Source organism: Anastrepha ludens, chromosome 5 (genome assembly GCF_028408465.1).
Source record: "Anastrepha ludens isolate Willacy chromosome 5, idAnaLude1.1, whole genome shotgun sequence".
NCBI classification, from domain to species: domain Eukaryota; kingdom Metazoa; phylum Arthropoda; class Insecta; order Diptera; family Tephritidae; genus Anastrepha; species Anastrepha ludens.
In genome coordinates, this window is record NC_071501.1 from 58,290,996 (window position 1) to 58,310,186 (window position 19,191).

At 34.4% G+C, this 19,191-nt stretch overlaps 1 protein-coding gene across 1 annotated transcript in view; it reads left to right on the top strand.

Annotated features, from left to right (window-relative positions):
* Positions 1–1,027: 1,027 nt before the first annotated feature.
* The window catches only part of LOC128864729 (suppressor of Mek1), a 65,200-nt gene continuing 47,036 nt past the window's right edge, over positions 1,028–19,191 (top strand). Inside the window, exons 1-2 of the mRNA XM_054104480.1 lie at positions 1,028–1,154; positions 1,356–1,472. Coding sequence (XP_053960455.1) covers positions 1,409–1,472 — 64 coding nt within the window. The 5' untranslated portion in view covers positions 1,028–1,154; positions 1,356–1,408. The remainder of the gene's footprint in view (positions 1,155–1,355; positions 1,473–19,191) is intronic.

Below are 19,191 nucleotides of genomic sequence, written 5' to 3' on the forward strand. Positions count from 1 at the left end.
TTTATGTGCACATATTTAAATATTTAAAATTGAATGCAATTTTTAACAGAAAACCCCAATAAAAACCAGCTTTTAAAATTTTGAAATCACGTTCAACTCATTTTAAACTAACATTAAAGATAAAATGCAGTTTTAGTCAAGTTTGAATAACAGAGTTAAAACGGAGTTTATGTGATAACATAGTTTTAGTCGTTAAACCCTGCTTTTGATTGTCTATAACTAAGGGCCAATGGTATTTACATATGTACATATGTATTTACTAGTTCAGATTTTCACTGCTTTGCGAATACAATTGTTATTAATTTGCCGGTCTTCTACTCATTGAACTTGCCATATATGTACATATGTACACACATGTCTTTATGCACATACATTTCTAAGTACATTAATGGACTCATGCATATATACATATTTCCAAATGTGTGTAATTTATTTATGTGTATACAATCGTTTATAATTTAGTCAGCTTTAAAAGTACATACATACTTATGCATGTGTCTATGCCTTTGTGTAAACAAATGTACTCAAAGAGAGTGACGAATTGTTTTCCCCCATAGCTCGTTTCGCAAATGCCAATAGAGGCAGACATACAGTAACGTCGACGGCGATTGTGCCGGCGGAGGCATTGGTGTTCATTAAATTTTTTTTGCTTTCAGTTCTATTTTTATTTTATGTGTTTGTGCTTATTTTTGTTGTCGTTTCTTTTTTTGTGGTGCATAAATGCATACGTTCTGTTTAATTCAATAAACGCGTAGTAGTAAAAAACAATTGTCAAAAAGGAAAACCTCAGAAACAGGTGAGGAGGAAACGACTGTAACAGTTTAACCGGCTTTGGTGTGAGTACGCTGGCGTAGGTGCAGACTCATTCATATATGAATATGTATGTATGTATGTGTTTTTGAATAAGTATGTATGTATAAACATATGTATGGGTGCATGTGTATGTATATGTGCCAATGGGTTGCTGCAAATAAGCGGCTACCGTGACGTTGGCAGCAAAGTCAATCTGTGGGAACAACGCTGTTTCGCGTCTAACTACTCGCTGAGGTGCCAAGTTCTCGCCAAATCGCAATAGACACCAGACAAGTGTAGACGAACACAATTAACGGTGAAAACGGCTTTCAAATCTAAAACAAAGTTTAACTGACTAACAGGTAGTAATGTGGGTTTGTTATTAAAAGTGATGGACAATTGATAAATAAGCAATTATGATTGCTTGAAAAATATGTTAAGGCTCTGTCCTTAAGCAAAATAGGGTTCTTTTGAAAAATTTATACCTATTCGATATTTTCAAGTTCAGGTGAAATACATATGAAATATTATTGTGATTGAGTTTCTCGTTTTATTTTCCGAAGATTAAATACAAATACTGCGGTTGTGTACTAAAAGTGAATAAAAACAACATAAAATGAAGTTCCTCGTCGGATTACTCTTTGCGTCCGTGGCTCTTGGAGGCGTTTTAGGCTTACCGGGTGAGTACTGAAACCCCCAAAACACTGTATTTTTACTTCTATGAAATTATGTGTATCTGCATTTACGCATCTAATAATTGGGATTTTCCAGCAGTTAGCCTCTCCATATCAGTGTCCAATGGTTTAACATATGCATATACATAGATATGTACATACATGCATAAATATAATCGCGTTTTACGGTCTTGATTTCTTGCCTAAAACCTTAATGAAATTACTTCTTGTGTGCATATATGTATGTTCATATGTATATAAAGTATATAATATATAAATTTATGAAGTTGTTTATTTCTTTGAATGCGAAATAATTAAAGACTTTATGACGAATCGCTTTTTTAATTACAGTTTTACTATTGTAGTATGTAACTACATATGTACTTGTATAGTAGCGAACGCATCGCTCTGGCAGACTGTTCTAGTACGAGTATAGAAAGATTAAATCAATAGTGATGCAACTATGTTTATGTACATACATATATATGTGTATGTGCGCATATGCATGTACAAATACAGTGATTGTCACTGAAAAGCGTACAAATGTTCCAGTGTTTATAAATTTTTTTTTAAATTTAATTTAATATGTGTAGTAGGGTGTCCCAGGCTACAAAGGGGAATTTTTTTATTGGAATTTCAATACGCATACCCTTTATTTTTTTCCATTTGACTCTAAAAACTTAAATATAAAATATTATTGAGATCGGATGTCATTAACCCGTGCCGATTTGATGTCAAACTTTAAGTTTAAAAGTTAGTATGAAAGCTATAGGCTCACAATAGAGAAAAGTTTAATTGAATTTTTAGATTAATTAAATAAATAAAAATAAAACACATATTTCGTATTTATTTTCTATTTATTATAAAAGGGACATCAATCATCGAATTTTCTTTTCAAAGTTTGCTTTTTACAGTCGGGATATACCTGTCTGTGTTCTTGTACGCAACGTAATAAAAATTGTTTTTGCTCCTCTTGAACAGTGTTCAAACCACGGAAGTCTTGCATTAACTTAGCCACTCTTTCTGCCGTATCATTAACTGCTTTCAGTCCTAGCAGCTTCTTTTTAGCCTGTAGAAACGAATCATCATTTGACCACGAAGAGGGGCACTTGTTCAGAAAACTGTCGGCAATCTGGAGTCGATTAAACAGGAACTTGCTTTTGACGCAGACGAAGTCATCAATGTTTCTCTCTGAAATTAAAACAGATAGATCAGTTATCAATTATACCTACTAGCAAACTTAGTCATAGAACAAAATCCAAGCTTAATTAACGTACCAAAAAGTGGGCCACAGAGTTCTTCTTTGGATGCAATGTAACGTTTATTGTGGGCTGTTGGGTATTCTCTAGTTAAGTTAGCAATCATTTTTACTTTAGTTTCTAGATCGACATCATCATCGAATAAAGCCAGAATAGATACTTCATCTGCCAAATACCACAAATGCTGGCAAAACTTCTGCAAAGCTGCTTTTGAAATGCTTTTGTCTATTGTTTCGTAATTTTTCATTGCCTTCAAAAAACACAAATCCTGATACGGCGCCTTTACTTCTAAAATACATTGGAACCAGGGTTTTACGTAGGATGTCACGATGAACAGACATACGTCCAACAGAGCTGCCTTATCCTTGTTTGAAATTCTGAATTGAGAGCTAAGTAACGATATTTTTAATGAATAAATGGCTCTCGCCATCCATCGAGCCTGGTGCATAGCACCTGGAGGCCGAATCTTATATTTCTTCTCTGAATCGCCGCCAAGAAATATAATTGAAAGCTCAATTAATTCGCGATAGTCATCTCTAACGATTTCTTTGGTTAATTCAGTTTTGTAGAATTCTAGCAGCTTGTCAATTTCCGAAACATTAAAACAAGATAGCTTTTCTGTACAGCTTTGTTTTTTCTCGGGATCGATATTTTTCCAGTTTTCTCGGAATTTCTTGAATAATGGGATGTCTGGGCTTGTAGTTACTTGACTGATTTTCGCTTCAAACACACCTTTAAGTGCTAATTCGTAAACGTGATGACGGCAGGCAAAAATAAGCACTTATCTACCCAGTTTTTGTTCGAGAAGTATACATGCTCCATTTATGCGGCCTGTGTTAGAAGCAGTAGTATCACAACAGAGAATCTGCGCTTTGTATTCAAGGTTCCAGTTCGTAATAGCATCCCAAACTGCGCCTGCCTGCTCCCTTCCTGTCGAGCTATCTAATTTAGGAACAGCAATAATTTGTTCTTTATTATCGTACGTAATAACTACCGGTAGGCGTTCTTCTATACTTTTACTTGAATCTAGAGCTGGCAACAGTTTTCCGTCTCAGTGGACAGTTACCGTGTTCGGGACCTTGTTTTGAAAATCAATTTTTATAGCTTCAGCCCGTTCTTTTCGCATTTCCGTACGAACTCTATGGATGGAGGACTTGCTTATAGGGAATTCATCCGTATTGTGGCCCAGAGCCTCAATAGTAGTTTCAATTATAAAGACAGAATCCCTCACACTTAACTGACATCTGCCTAATGCTGCAAATAACTTGGGAGTTATGATATTTTTCCGCATAGAAGTTGTATCGGGCTGAGAGGAGGCTTCTCTTGCGCTGGGCCTATTTTCTTCTAAATCTATTATTTCAGAATCAGAAGATGACTTTTCTAGTGGTGGTTCGCAAGATGATGTTGATGGTGCTAAGGTGAAAAATATTTAGCACGTCGCTTTTGCTCCTCGATGATTCGAAGGCGCGTCCTTTCCTCTTTGCTTGTTACTTTTTTGTGCACTCCGGCTAAGTGACCGGGCCCACCTGGTTCTCTTTGGCGCTGCAAGAAGATCTTATCTTATCTTATTTTAATCAATTGAAGAGTATCGGTATGTGCGATGTCAAACAAATTGTTTAAGTTTGAAGCAAACTCCTGTCGACGCTGTTCAAACACTTCTTGAGTTTTTTTCGTATTTTTTTGCAATTCTCTCCAAACTTGGTATAAGTTAACTAGTTTCTTAACACAGTTAGATATTGATCTGGTCGGTATACGTGCCTTTTCCCAATAAATAATACACTCACGAATTGTGAGATTTGCACTTTTATTGACACTTAAGTTCACTTCATGAATATTATAGAACAAAACTGCCAGTACTTGCCCGTTAGAGGGAAGTTTAGAACCGGTAATTTGATGTTTTACGTCCCCTATTAAAAATATCTCCTTTTTGGAACTTCGTAACTCCACTAACATGTTGACTACATGAAAAAAAGCCCGATTACTAATAAAACAAAAAAGTAATTACACGCAATCAATCCGACACTTCGTGCGCGCCGTACTATACAAGTACCGTTAGGTTTCCGCGCAACTCGGCACGGGTTGCCGTGATTCTAAGTAGACGAAACTTTATTTTTAGATGTTTTGAGACCATTCAAACAAAATAAGAGGGTATGCGTTAAAAAAAAACACTTTAATTTTTTTGGGACACCCTAATGTGTAGTTAATGTTATAGCAAAAAAAAAAAATATTTAAAACACAGGAAAAATCGGTAAACTAAAGTAGCTTTGTAGTTCAATAAGTATAGGTATGATGCACATATGTATGTACGCACTCTAAGAAACATTTAATCTTTTGTACTGATTTTTTGTAATATAATCATTTCAGTTAAATATCAAAAGAAGTAATTTTAAAGCAATTTTAGCTTCAGGTGCTTTGATATAGTGCTTTATAAAATAAATTGATTCATTGGTGTTGTAGTAACAAGAGAAACAAGGACAGACACGAGTTCATTGCACTGAAACATTATTTGATAAAAACAGAATATATTTTAATGAAATTTCAAGCCGTTATTTGTTTTGATAGTTCACTGTTTTCACTAAGTAAAGGAAACAAAAGTAATATACCACGTTCCTATAAAAGGACTAAAAAGTAGAAAATATTGTTTTCTAAACTCAAAGAATTAATTTTGAAAAGTTTTGACTTTAAAATATTTATTATAAGCAATGCATGAGAATTAAAATGAAAAATGAGGGGCGCATGTAATACGAACAAACTCAATCCCGGTCGCTTATAATCGAACTCTAATAGGTAGTTGCGCAGAAAAATTGTATGTTTAAGTGGGCGATGTAAAAATTCAATGCGCGCTATATATGTATGTATGTATAAGTATATAGTTTGAATCTTTAATGAAATAATTCATATTATAGTCTGTAGACTTCATACCAATTAAATCAAACGGAATGGTTAATAAGTTTTTCACTGCAATTCTATTGGACGCGTCGCACGTTTTTTCATTTCACATCTCATGCATTGTTTATAATGACAATTGTTAAAATTTTTAAATCAAAACTTATCGAAGCAAATTACATGTGTTCAAGAAAAAATTATGTTCTCCTTTTAGTCCATTTATAGAAAACTGTTATATTAAATTCTTTTTTGATGCGTTACATATGTAATAACTTATCCATGTCTTACAAGCATGAAAATATTTCAATGCATAAAAAATTATGAGCGCAATTACTCGCATTTAAAGAAACGCAAAAAAAATTGTTTGCGCATAAAGTCATCCTATACGACTAAGAAATATTTTACCAATCTATTCTTACATCAATTACAAACCTCATCGCATATTAATTGATTTAACTGTAACTGCATTACTTAGCTATTTATAAATAAAATTAAAAAATTATAAGTATATTTAAATCTTATGAAACCTAAACCAAGTTGCCAAATACTGAGTGGCAGCCGGGGGGGAGCTGCATTCAAAGTTGTAAGCCTCTAGCTCATCGGCAAGTTGCTTAAAACTCGAATGCAAGGTACCTACCGGGTAAAAAAGAAAAGGAGTTCATATAAACGCCGTAAAACAGATATCAAAATTAAGTTGTTCGTGCCAAAAAATTCCCAATCCCCGGTTAACACGTTCCCTGTCCGCTGAGCCACATATGGTTCAGTAAACGTGTGCCTGATAAGCACTGATACGTTCCTGAGCCATATGTGCGTCAGGGGGTATATGAACCACATGTGTTTCATGAACGTGCAGAAGCAAAAATGTCCCTCTACGCTCATGGACCATATGTGTTTCAGGTAGAAATACCCTACATCCGTTTTTTTATTATTATTATTACTAAAGCTCTCCTATGACTACAAAAAAACAAATTATTCAAAAAACTTGGGCTTGTCGGTCAATTTTGCATTTTTGTATTGGGACAGGGAACGTGTTAATAACAAGTGAAGGAGCAGAACCACATATACGTGCGTAGAGTTGGGTATTTCCCGAGAAAATCCCAATCTCGAGAATCGGGATTTCCCGAAATAACGAAAATTTCAATTCTCGAGATGCGGGATTTCCCGAAAATAATTTTTGAGATTTCTCGAGAATTCTCGAAAATTCGGGAAAAATTCCAAAAAAATCTAAAACCAGTGTAAGAGCAATGAATTTCATAAAATATTATTTTTATTTATTTTTATTAAAGTATAAATTATATTACATAAAAAAATATTTGAAAATATTACTATTTCAATTATTGCAAACAAAAAAGTGAAACAAAAATAATTACAAAAAAATTCAAAACAAAAATAATTCAATATTATACTTATTAAAATAGGGGAAAAAAGTGATTGTAAACATTATTTCCCAAAATGGTGTTTTAAAAAACACAGACTGTCAATGGCTTCGTCTGACAATCGCGTACGCTTTTTGGACACAAAATTACCCGCTGTAGAAAAATTCCTCTCATTTTGAGTCGATGTTGGCTTAACAGTGTTAAAGGCCCTGATCAGTCTTTCAACATTTTGTGTTTTCTCTCCAGTTTTTTCATATAGTTTTAGCTCGTTTCTAAGCGACGAAAACATCTGGTTCGCCGCATGCTGCGCAATGTCTGCTTTCGGTTTTGAGCATTGCTGAACGTATTTTTCAAGCTGTTTCGCCATATCTTCTTCATCGACGTTGTTGGTTGCAAATACGTCATCATCGTCAGAACTAGACACTGCTTGGTCTTCTTGAATGCTCGTAGAAAATAGACGAACCAAGTAGTTTTCGGCTTCTTTTATCAATTTTGTTTAAGAACAGGTGTGGAAAAATTCAGATTTGTTACTAGAGCTGTTAACTGGATCGTGTAAATATTTAAAGGCCGATAACAAACGGCTAGATCTACGAGCTGTTAAGTTTTTTTTTAGGCTGGATAAGAATTCATTGCCCAATTCGGTGTGCTGATTCTCCAATTTTGTGAACAAAAATTTGAGAATAGAATCCGCAGCAAGTAAGTTCACATTTTGGCGACTAAGTGCTTCTACAGCAACACGTATAGGTTTAAGAGCATTTATGATGTCCTCGCAATACTTTTCTTCTGCGTCAGTAGTGGCCATAAAATTTAAATTAAGAGTGTCGAGCGCCTTACGAACATGCTTGCTGATGCAAATGTATCTGGCCAGCATAGTTTCCAGGCTATTCCAACGTGTTTTGCAATCCAACAGCAAGAAAAGCTCTTTCTTCTCGACCTCTTTAACATAATTCTGCAAGATGGCATTCCGTACAGGCGAGTTCTTGAATTTCAAAACTATCTTGCGAACCTTTTTTACGATTTCAAATGCAGACTTTATAGTGACCGTCTTGTCAGCAACAAATACGATATTGTCGTCCTCGTCATCGGAAGCGTTTTCCGCATTAATGTCGGAAAATGAAGTACTGGCTGCATTGTTTTCATTTTCATCGGAGCCTCTATCATCCGAATCGTTTCCATCGCTTACGTCACTATCGTATATCCTGTTTGCGACTTTTCGTTTCTGGTACATTACCTCCATGACCGCCAAATGTATGCCGTGATTGTAGCAAATCTGTTGTTCCGCTGGTGATAGTCTCCCAAATTTGAACATGACACTGGCACCATCACTTGTAATAGCCACGATGTCGGACTGTAGTTTTATATTGAAGTCTGAAAGCTTTGCATTTACGAGCTCATATACTTTTTCAGCGGGACATGATTCCTGAATGCGAACCAGGCCAAGGTTGTCAGATTGTCCATCGTCATAATATATATGGATGTTCATGTAACGTCGGTTTCGCACGCTTGCCCACTCGTCGATGCTCAAGCTGAACTTACGCTGTGCAGATTTAAAATTTTCAATTTTGATCTTCAAATCGCTTTTTATTTTTGTGCAGTACTTCATAACCAAACCCAGAACAGCTTTGTGACACTTTGGAAGATGAAATCCTAAGCGGCTGATACTATTACGAATGAACTCACTTTTTGTTATCGCGTTTATTGGAATTCCATCTTCTTCAGCCAATTTTGCAACAATTTGTTCAAGCGATTCAGGCGAGGAAGAAGTATTGAAAAAGTTGTGAAGAGTTCGGGTCTTCTTGGCTGGTGGCTGTTCTTTTGGAGCCTCATGTTCCCTTCGCTTCATGTTGTGTATCCTCTCCATGTGACGGTGAAGTCCAGATGTTGACGATGACTTGCATTTAATGATTTTATTGCATTTCAAATATGTTGCTTCGTCGTCAAATCGCTTGAAAAGCTGCCACACTTGGTCGTATTCGTATTCTGAACTCATGATTTTTAATGCTAAAAATTCAAAATTTGTTTTAAATTTTGTTTTTTAAAGGAAGTAACTAACCGGTACTCACAGTCAACGATACGTCGATTCAAAACTTAAAAATAAGTAATATTTGGACCACAAAATATTTTATTATACGGTGTATAATTTATACTTAATCAGGTACCACAAAATGAAATGCACCCGCTCACTACAAAAAATAAATTTACAAACGTCGTCTGTGCAGTCTGCGAACAAATTGAAATTGCTTGACTATTTTCAAAGCATTTCTAATTGCTTAACTGCTGCTACATAAAACTAAACTTCATTAGCTTGATGTTACAGTGCTTTCCCTCGACATAGCATAGCAACGCATCTAGCATTTACTCTGTAGTCACCCTAAAACAAAAAAAAACAAACAAACAAACAAATGGAACAGTTATACTGTTGTGGCTTTTCGCATAGCAATTGAAACTATGGTGTGAATTGTATGTGAATCTGCGAAACAGTATGTAGTGTGTGATTCTTTGTAACATAATGGCCGTTACAGTTTGGTGTTTCCAGGTATTAATCATATGTATGTGTATTCTTTTACTTTTGAAAGAATTGTTTTTTCTCTTAATATTTGACAACAAACATTTAAAAAAAAAATGGATTTCTCGAGAAATCTTGAAACATTCTCGAGATTCGGGATTTCCCGAAATGCTAAAAATTTCAATTCTCGAGATTCGGGATGGAAAAATATCGAGAATTCCCGTCGGGAAATTCCCGAAACCCAACTCTATACGTGCGTATATACTCGCATAGATTTAAGTAAAATATTATTTGGTCAGACTGTTAATTTTTGCAATGGGATAGAAAGTTAGTATTAATATACAATATAAAACGCTAGTCTTAATCCGATCTCAAGAATATTTTGGCCGGACATAAATGAGATGAAGGGCAATACAAGCAGCAAGTTTGCACGAGTCCTATTAAGTCGCTAACGAGATGCGCGCGGTCGTGGGTAATCATGCCACCTCCCATTTTTCAAAATTTTCCCTGTGTAAAATTTTTTTTTTCATTTTTGGTGCCAAATTTTAGTACTTTTGCCTTATTTATAACAGAGATTTCTTTTTTGAAAATTACCGTTATATGGCAAGTGTAAGTTGCTAGTGGCCGGTAGGTAGGTATTGACAACCTACCTCAAAGAGTAATATGTGCACGAGGTCCCATTGAAATGTGCGCACAGTCGGACGGACAGACATGACCAAATCGACTCCTCTCATAATTATGAGCTTTTTGGTATATATGATATATATCTGTATCTATCTCGATTCCTTCGTAGAGCAATTCCGTTATTGAACAAATTATAATACCCTTAGGCACAAGTGAGTGCGGTCATATTAGCTTTGCATTATTTAAATATATCTTCTTCAAGCTCGAAATTTACTTAAGAGAAATGCGCTAATGGTTTTTTTTGTTATTGAATTCTATGTAGAATCCGAATATGCTAGGAATTATGGAAAAATTAAGTCGCCTTATCGTACATATATATGTATAGGTGTGTCAAGCCTTCCTTATGTATACGAGTATAATCTTTGGGCTTATAACTTTAATTAGCACTGACCGTTCACCTTCCAATCAGTGAACAACATAATATAGGCGATAAATGCTTAGAACAAATATTTATTTATATATATATTTATGTACATAAATATGCACATATTTGTATGAGACTGCATTATTTTTCGAATCTTTTTATTTTGTATTACTTTTTCATAACGAGCAAGAATGATTGGTTTTCAGTCAGAGGAGTTTTTACTTTAGCAATGATAGGATTGAACGCATTACATGAAACAGCAAAAGCCTCTTGTATACAATTCCTGCAATTATTTACCAACGTGCAATTTCATGGTACCCTCATCCCTCCATTTACATACATAGATACGTTCTTGGAAAAATCGTACAAAACGAAACCGTGTAAAACGAGACCCAAAGTTCATACAAAGTATACTGATATGTTGAATAAACCTGAAAACCGTGTAAATTGATCTAAAGAAGAGAAAGAAAAGTCGCAGATATGTTCATTATAATCATGTAAAATGAGATAAGGAGTGACTCCATTTTAATTCAATTTATTTTTGAAAATTAAAACGTAAACATTAATTAACAATATTCCTTTCAAATAAAAACAATAAAAAACGTAAACAAATTAACAAGATTCTGTAGAAATAAAAAGTAAAAGAATTCAAACATAAATAACTTTAATAAAACCTGCAACTTAAAAAACAGAAATCAAAATCAGCCATTACTCTTCTTCTGAGCTGTGTAAAGCTAGAATTATCCTCTTCCTTACCAAAGAAATTAATTATTTTCCAAGTCACTAACTAAATGCAACAACGTTTTCCAGCTTCACTAATTGAGATGTTGGCTACATTGGCCACTTGGTTACTAAAAGTTGATTCACTTTTGGATGGCACGATTTTAGTGACTAAGTAGTTTTTCCAAATCCTCACCTTCCATCGCACGCGGCCTTTTAGTCCATTAATCAGTAAAGGTTTCAAAAAACAATCACCTGATGCGTTACTACAAAGAAGTACAGTCACCCTAACCTTAGATGCTTTGAATCCTCCTGCCCATCTCTTAGATTTTGGCAAATAAGTTGTTATGGACATTTTTGTGCAATAATAACCCGGTATCATCGGCATTAAATACTTGGTCATGGGCGTAAAAGTTAGTTTGTCTAAAATAATTTTTTTCCCCACTGGTGGTTTTCCTTTCCCTGGGTTTTCTTTTTATTGACATTATAGGGCTCTAATTAAGTCGAATTACTATTAAGAAATACATTTTTACTAAAAAACTGTCCTTTTCACCTTAGAATCCAATCAGAGCAAATGACTTTGAATCTTCTTCTTTACGCACAATGCCATCATCTTAATATTTCCGGCTGACGTTTTGGAAAAGGGTGACTTTGAAGCAGCTTTTAAAAGAGTACGTTCATCATTATGATACTGATAACTGGAATAATGTAAAACTATCAGAATAAGACTCAAACAATTTTTTGTTGTGATTTTAAAAGCGTGCAAAAGCGAAATTGTATATTATTATTCTAGTACCGTGCAAATCGAGGGGCTGGTGTATGTAGGTACGTTTGCATCTTTCTGCAAATATGCATAGTATGGCAGTAAGCTCACTGTAATTTTCAAATCGGTTTAAATTGGAAACAAATTGTTTTTACTGCTCTCTGCTGAGAGCAAAAAATTTAGGTATGGTAAAATTCAAGAGCTTAAAAAAATGTAACTAAAAAAATGGTAGCCAAAATACCTACATATATAAGTATAATATTTATTATGCATACTCGTATAACTGGCAACTGGAATAAAAACGACGGTAACAATCTCAAAAATTCAACTTCGCCATCGATATTTTCATTTGTCTAAGCATTCGCATTCGCAATCGCAATCGCAATCACATTTTCATTTGCATTTACAGCAACGAACTTATAATTTCCCCTCTGACAAAGTTCAATGAGAGCTTTGATGCGATGAATGATGAGTGATTTACACTGAATAAATGAACGAGAAATCACCGGAAATTTCAAGTGTGCAATTTCGTATATATTTTATATATTTTTTTCATAATACAAACAACGAGTACTCACCTAGTACTTATCAATATTTTCGTGATGTACAGAACGGGATAGTACTTGTATTGAAGTGTCTCCTTCACAGTGCACTACAAAATTTGGATTGTTCACGAGTTGTAGAGAATTTCTGATTTTTTATAACTAAAAATATGTAATAATTTATTTAAAAATATGTATACATTTAATATTTCCGCTGATTTATTTCAGGTCCATTTTATATAGTGTTTAGCTGATCGAATGCAAATATAACAAAACAACATTTTTGAAAATAATAACAACATTTGTTGTAGATGTTGTATTTACCATTAAATTGAATTAATAAATTTCGTCTTTCAGGCTACGTACATGCATGAGTATTCAGTTGCAGAAGTATTTGCTATATTTAGTAACAGTTTCTGCCCAATTCATCTTTTCCCACTTTTTGTAATTCATGAAGCATTTATCAGAGTGATAATAATGCGAATTGCTTGTCACAATAAAATCCTATAAACATAAATATCTTTGCTCCCGAATTGAGCGGAAAGAAGGCCCGACATAGCGGTGACTTTTCGGCCGTGGCGGCCATGAGTAATACGTGTTATGTACATATGTGTGTGTGATTCTTTCGCTGGAGCAATTGTTGTAAGTGCAACTGTGACTACGCATAGTAGCATCTGGAGCTTCTGCTGGTTATTGGTATTACCATTGCATTTATGTATTTGCAGTTGCCTCTTTTTCTCATACTACACATTACATGCATATGCATCATTTATAAAAGTATACATATATGTATTTATATAAAGGGGGATTTTTTAAGAGCTATAGGAAAGTTTTTCAAAAAAACACACGTAAAATTCAGGAAATTTTTATTTTATTTGATAGTACAGTCCATATAATTTAATGTTTGAAGATTATTTCATGTGAATGTTGACCGCGACTGCGCTTCAAATGGTCCATCCGCTTAGTCCAATTTTGGCATACTCTTTCCAATGTTTCGGCCGGTATCTCACATATAAATGCTTTAATGTTGTCTTCCAATGCGTTAATTGAAGCAGGCTTGTCTGAATAGACATGAGCTTTAACATAGCCCCACAAAAACTAATCTAAAGGCGTTATATCGCACGATCTGGGTGGCCAATTGACACGTCCCGAACGTGAAATAAAATGTTCACCGTACTTGTCTTTCAACAAGTCCATTGTTATGCGTGCTGTGTGGCATGTGGCACCGTCTTGCTGAAACCACATCTCATGCAAGTCAAGTTCTTGCATTTTGGGCAAAAAAGCATAAAAAGTTGGATATCATTTCACGGCAGCGCTCACCATTCACAGTTACGTTACGATTCGCAGCATCTTTGAAGAAGTACGGTCCAATGATACCTCCACCCCATAAACCGCAGCAAACTGTGACCTTTTCTGGATACATTGGTAGCTCTTGCAATTTTTCTGGCTGATCTTCACTCCAAAATCGACAATTCTGCTTATTTACGTACCCATTGATCCAAAAATGAGCTTCGTCGCTGAACAAAATTTTTCGACTTTAAACTTTCTTAATAGAACACGCATTTTCATAATAAAATTAAATGATTTGCAAGCGTTGGTCGTTTGTAAGACGATTCATGGTTAAATTATAGACCAAACTGAAGATGTTTGAGAGTGAAACAAAACACGAAACGTGCGTCAGCTGTTTAAACCAACTGTTTAAAAAGATAATAGCTGAAAAATCACCCTTTATATTTGTGTCTGCAGCTGACAACGAGAAAGACATTCAAATTAACTTTTGAAAATTTATTTCATGGCTCTTATTGTAACTTTTATCTTATAGGATTTCTTTAGCGCTTACATACATACATACATACCTATATATGTATGGTATTTACATTAGGTTGTCCCAAAAAAAAAACAAAAAAAAAAATAAAATTATTTGATGCTACCCCCTAAAAGAAATTAATTACAATTTCAACCATTTTGTATAACAGGCCTGAAAGTCTTTCAAAATTAATAAAATCAAAACACAATATTAATTGCGGTTTTTTTTTGTTTTTTGACATAAGAAACTTTAATTAACAAAAAAGTGCATTATTATAGTTTTTTTATGTTTTTTAATTGTTTAAACAATTTAATGTTGATTTTTAATAACTTTTTTATTTTACCTAGAAAATTGTAAAAAAATGCAGGGTCTCGTTACAAATGATTAAAAGTGTTTTTATCAATCAAGGATAATCTAATATATAAATTTTCGGAAATTTGTAAAGGGGGATTATTAATATCCATCTGGGCGAAAATGAAGTAACCAAAGAACAAATTTAGGAGGTAGCTTCAAGGAAAATTTTGTGATTGGTTCCAGCCTAATGTACATGCATTACGGCATGTAGACATACTTTGCTGTTGTTATAATTTTTTGTTCTTCTGACGTTTTGTCGCATAACGATTTTGCTTTTAGTTTGCATAAAGGCGTGTATACATACATTATTGTATAATTTATTTTCATGGAATTCCTTTTTACTCATTCTGCGACCTGGAAATGGCTTTCATTGTGATGCATAAAAATGCGTACTTAGCAATTTACAATTTTTGTCTTTAGAATGTAGAAGTACATATGCACGTAAACTGAACACCTCTTCTTTGACCGGCACATTTTTTATTTGGCTGACAGTTTTTTACGGGTACCATATTAAAAAAGAAGGCACACATATATACATATGTATGCACATACGTATACGAGAAAGTTTTCGTATTTTGGCATATGGAGGAATGAAAATTTTGATAATTTCGTGATTTTTGTCTCATTTTCAAAAATTCATATTTTTTTCATTTTGCTTAATACTTTCTTTCGTGCACAATAACACCGTGCCACGTTTTCTTACATTGTATTGAAGTTTTTCTGATAGGACCTTAACTTTGGTTCATTATTTGAACAAATTTACATAAAACTACATTTCCCATTGAATGGTCTCTAAGAGTTTACAATAAAACTTAATTTTTGGCCATTATTTCTTACTCGTGAATATCATACTGACCCTTATTTTTAAAAATCTGCAATATATGAAGTTTGTAAAGAATTAAAATGTTCAACAAAAATAGTTTCCGGGAAATTTCACTTTCAAATTATCCAGTGTTTTTTAAAAGCTTTAGAACTAAAAAATATAATAAAAACAGAAATATTGTTGGAATAAATTTTTATATAATATTATAACCTGGTAGATAATTTCATGGCATTTTGAGTACTTTTTCCAATAATTCTGGCCGTATGGCGGGAACGGGGGCTTGAATATGAGCTTCCAAGTTTCCAATAAGGCATATCTTCTTAAAAATTAATCCAGAGGTGTTAAATCGCACGAACGAAGGGTCCAGGACCACTTCTGGAAAGAAAGTTGTCAAGTTGAGCTTGAAATAAATCAATTGTTAAGGGCGCTGTATGGCAAGCCGAAGTGCTTTATGAACTTCGTGAACAGACTTTTTTTTCAAAGTAAATTTACAATTTTTTTTTTTTTTTTTTTTGTTTGTTTTTTGTCGGGACAACTAGCAAGTGCAGCACTCAAACATTAATTGAGTCCATTGTACTACACTTGGATACCCTTTTAATTTTCTTTAAATCTACCCGATCTCCGAAGAAATCTGAGTAGATCTTGTGGTGCCAAGGAGCAAACCTTACTGAACGTAAATGTCAACACAGTTTGCCTTTCTCAGCTGTCAAACCATAGTGATCGATATCGATAGTTCTCATGCAGCTAAAAACAGACCCCCATATATTTTAATGTTTTGCACTTCCATCTTGCTACCGCTTTTGTGTGTCAAACATTTCTGTATATACTGATAGGAGAAAACAGTTGATTTCGTCGTTTTTTCAGCGGGTACAAGTTTCATGGAATTTGTGTTACTACGGAGGGCAGTGCACAGCTTTTGTTGTGACGCATTTATATTATATTATTACAATAACCAATTGATGGTAACTTTATTTTGAGCGCCAATTTGTGCGGAAACCGGCATTAAAAAAATCTGAATTTCAAATCTTATTGATACTCAGGAAATCAAAGGAAGGTGGTGAACATTAACTGCTTAACGTTTATTTTAATAAGTCCCTTGATGCACTGCCGAGAGTTGAAAAATAATTTTAGCATAATTTTTGCCATCTAGTTCTACATTTTACTGACATAATCAGCGGTGTTAATTCTTGTTCTCAAATTACGGAGATACTCTAACACTTCAATATTATTATTTTTTCTCTCAACAGTTTCGTTGGGGACGAGCCATGTGTGGGCTAACTATTTGTACAGTAACTGGAGATATTTCGTCATACCTTGGCCTCCGAACTTGCTCCGTTTTTTATTTTATCCAGTTTAGCCGAAGAGGAAAGGCGCAGTTTTTAAAAGCAATAGATAATAACATTGGATGTCTTTACAAAATATGATGACCGAGCGATTAACTTTTTCTAGCATCATAAATAATTCACAAGGTGAGGAGTTGCTCTGTTTAAAACTTCGTTTGGTACTTTGGTTTTTTTTTTCAAATCTCACGGAGCTGGTAGTATTGCTCTACATCATTGTACACAAGTTAGCATTCATTTTTTCTGGGCGCCACATTCAGATTTCGCGTCATATAAGCAAATATTTCTCATGCTGTCGAAAGCGCCTTTAAAATCGACAAAGAGATAGTGGGGCCGATACTTGTTTGTATGGTTTTTTCTAATGATTGTCGTAATGGGAATGATAAGGTTCAAACAGTTATTTTGAAATATCAGACAAAAATTATAGTGCCAATATTCCAATAATCCAGGTGGAAACGTGATACCACAATCTGTCTTGCTGGACTATTTATATTTTTATATTTAGCATTTGTAGTATGCCCTGACTATTTGGATATGAGTTCATATGCCCCAGTTGGCCATTCAGATTTGTATTTGGATGAAAACCGCAAATTGCTATTAACGAAAATCTAATCATAACCGGAAATTAATTTGACAGAAATCTCATTAAATTTACAACGACCGCAAGCGTAGCAACTTGGCAGAGCTGGCGTGGCTGCCAGATGCCGGGCAGGGCAACCTAGCGAGTGTCAAGGTGATGGTCGAATTGTGCTGATTGCCTGACCGACGGGACTAGCTTGCAACTAAATGTTGGCAACTTTTGCAAGTGTTGCACAATTTGCTGATGAAAATCCATTATATGCACATCAGCATATACATATACATACAAATGTGAGCTTCTATCGTAAATTTATGAACACATGTCTGTGAATGTAAGAATCAATTTTTGCGCAATAGATCCTAATATTGTATGTATATGTAAGTACGCGTGAAATGTGCCTTTGACAGTACGGAATAAAGGCCGAAACTGTACGAGTTATTAATCAAGTAATCAATCTCAATCATTGTTGTAGGACTGTTAATAATAAAGGATGGTTTTGTATATGTTTCTTTTACTGGCGGTACTAATAGAGAACTCTTGAAGGAGAATAGCTTTAAATCGATAGTCTGATTCCACTAAGTGGTTGTAAAAAATTCCTCATAAGTAAAATGTAATTGTGTTTTTAAATGTTGTATCTTTTTCAGTGTTTTACTTGATCAAAGAAATCATAATTCAGGAAACGCAAATGTTCGCAAAATTTTATGATACATTGTTATACACATATGATAACACTTGGGCTGAAAAGTCCCGGGCGTAACAAAGAAAACACGTTTTTTTTGTTCAAAATTAGCTTTATTCATCAACGTAATTTTCGTCGAGCACAACGCAAGCATTCCAGCACCGCTCTAACATTTCAACACCACTTTTGTAGAACGATTTATCTTTTGCCTCAAATAGATTCAGCGATAATCCCTTAATTCGAGCGAAATTTCTTACCGGCGAGCATTTTTTTGAAGTCGGTGAACGACTCTTGGCTGTTCCCTGGCTGGGAGCCAAATTTGGTGAATACGCTGGATATGGGAGTAATTTGAAGTTAAATTCGTTTTTGTCATTGTTTTGTTCTGGTTTTTGGTCAACAGTGAGCAATCGCGGCACGCACTTTGTTCATGCAATATAAAGCCAACACGTTTTTTGATATCTTTACGGCGCCAGCTAACTCACGCAACACCACTTTTTAATCATTCAAAACGATGCATCATCGGTGTCTCTACGACCATGTTTGAAGTCAGAAAACCATCACTTTATTGTTGTTTCTGATGGAGCGGAGTTCCCATAACACTTTTCAAGCCATTGCTTCGTTTGAGCGGTATTTTTTCGCATCAAGGAGCAGTGTACAATTAAAACACGAAATTCTTTTTGATCCATTGTTTTGAAAATAACAAAAGTAGCGTCATTCTTAGCAAAATAACTCACCAACTAACAGTAGAATTTCATGAAACTTTAACAGCTGTCGTTTTAAGGTTAGTATTAACTGAAAAAGAGTTGAATGCCATACAACTAGTGCCATCTATGTGCTAGGCCCGGGACTTTTCAGCCCATGTGTTATGCTGTTATGCTACACATTTTGCTTTCATTTGGAAAATATTACTTCCTCTATATTCTCATTGATAATAAATGAATGAATTCATAAGTTCAGTTCAATGATAGAATGTATTCAATTTGGTGTATAAAAAGTATTTATTTGCAGAAATAACTAGTCTCATGACCTAAATTGGTGTAAA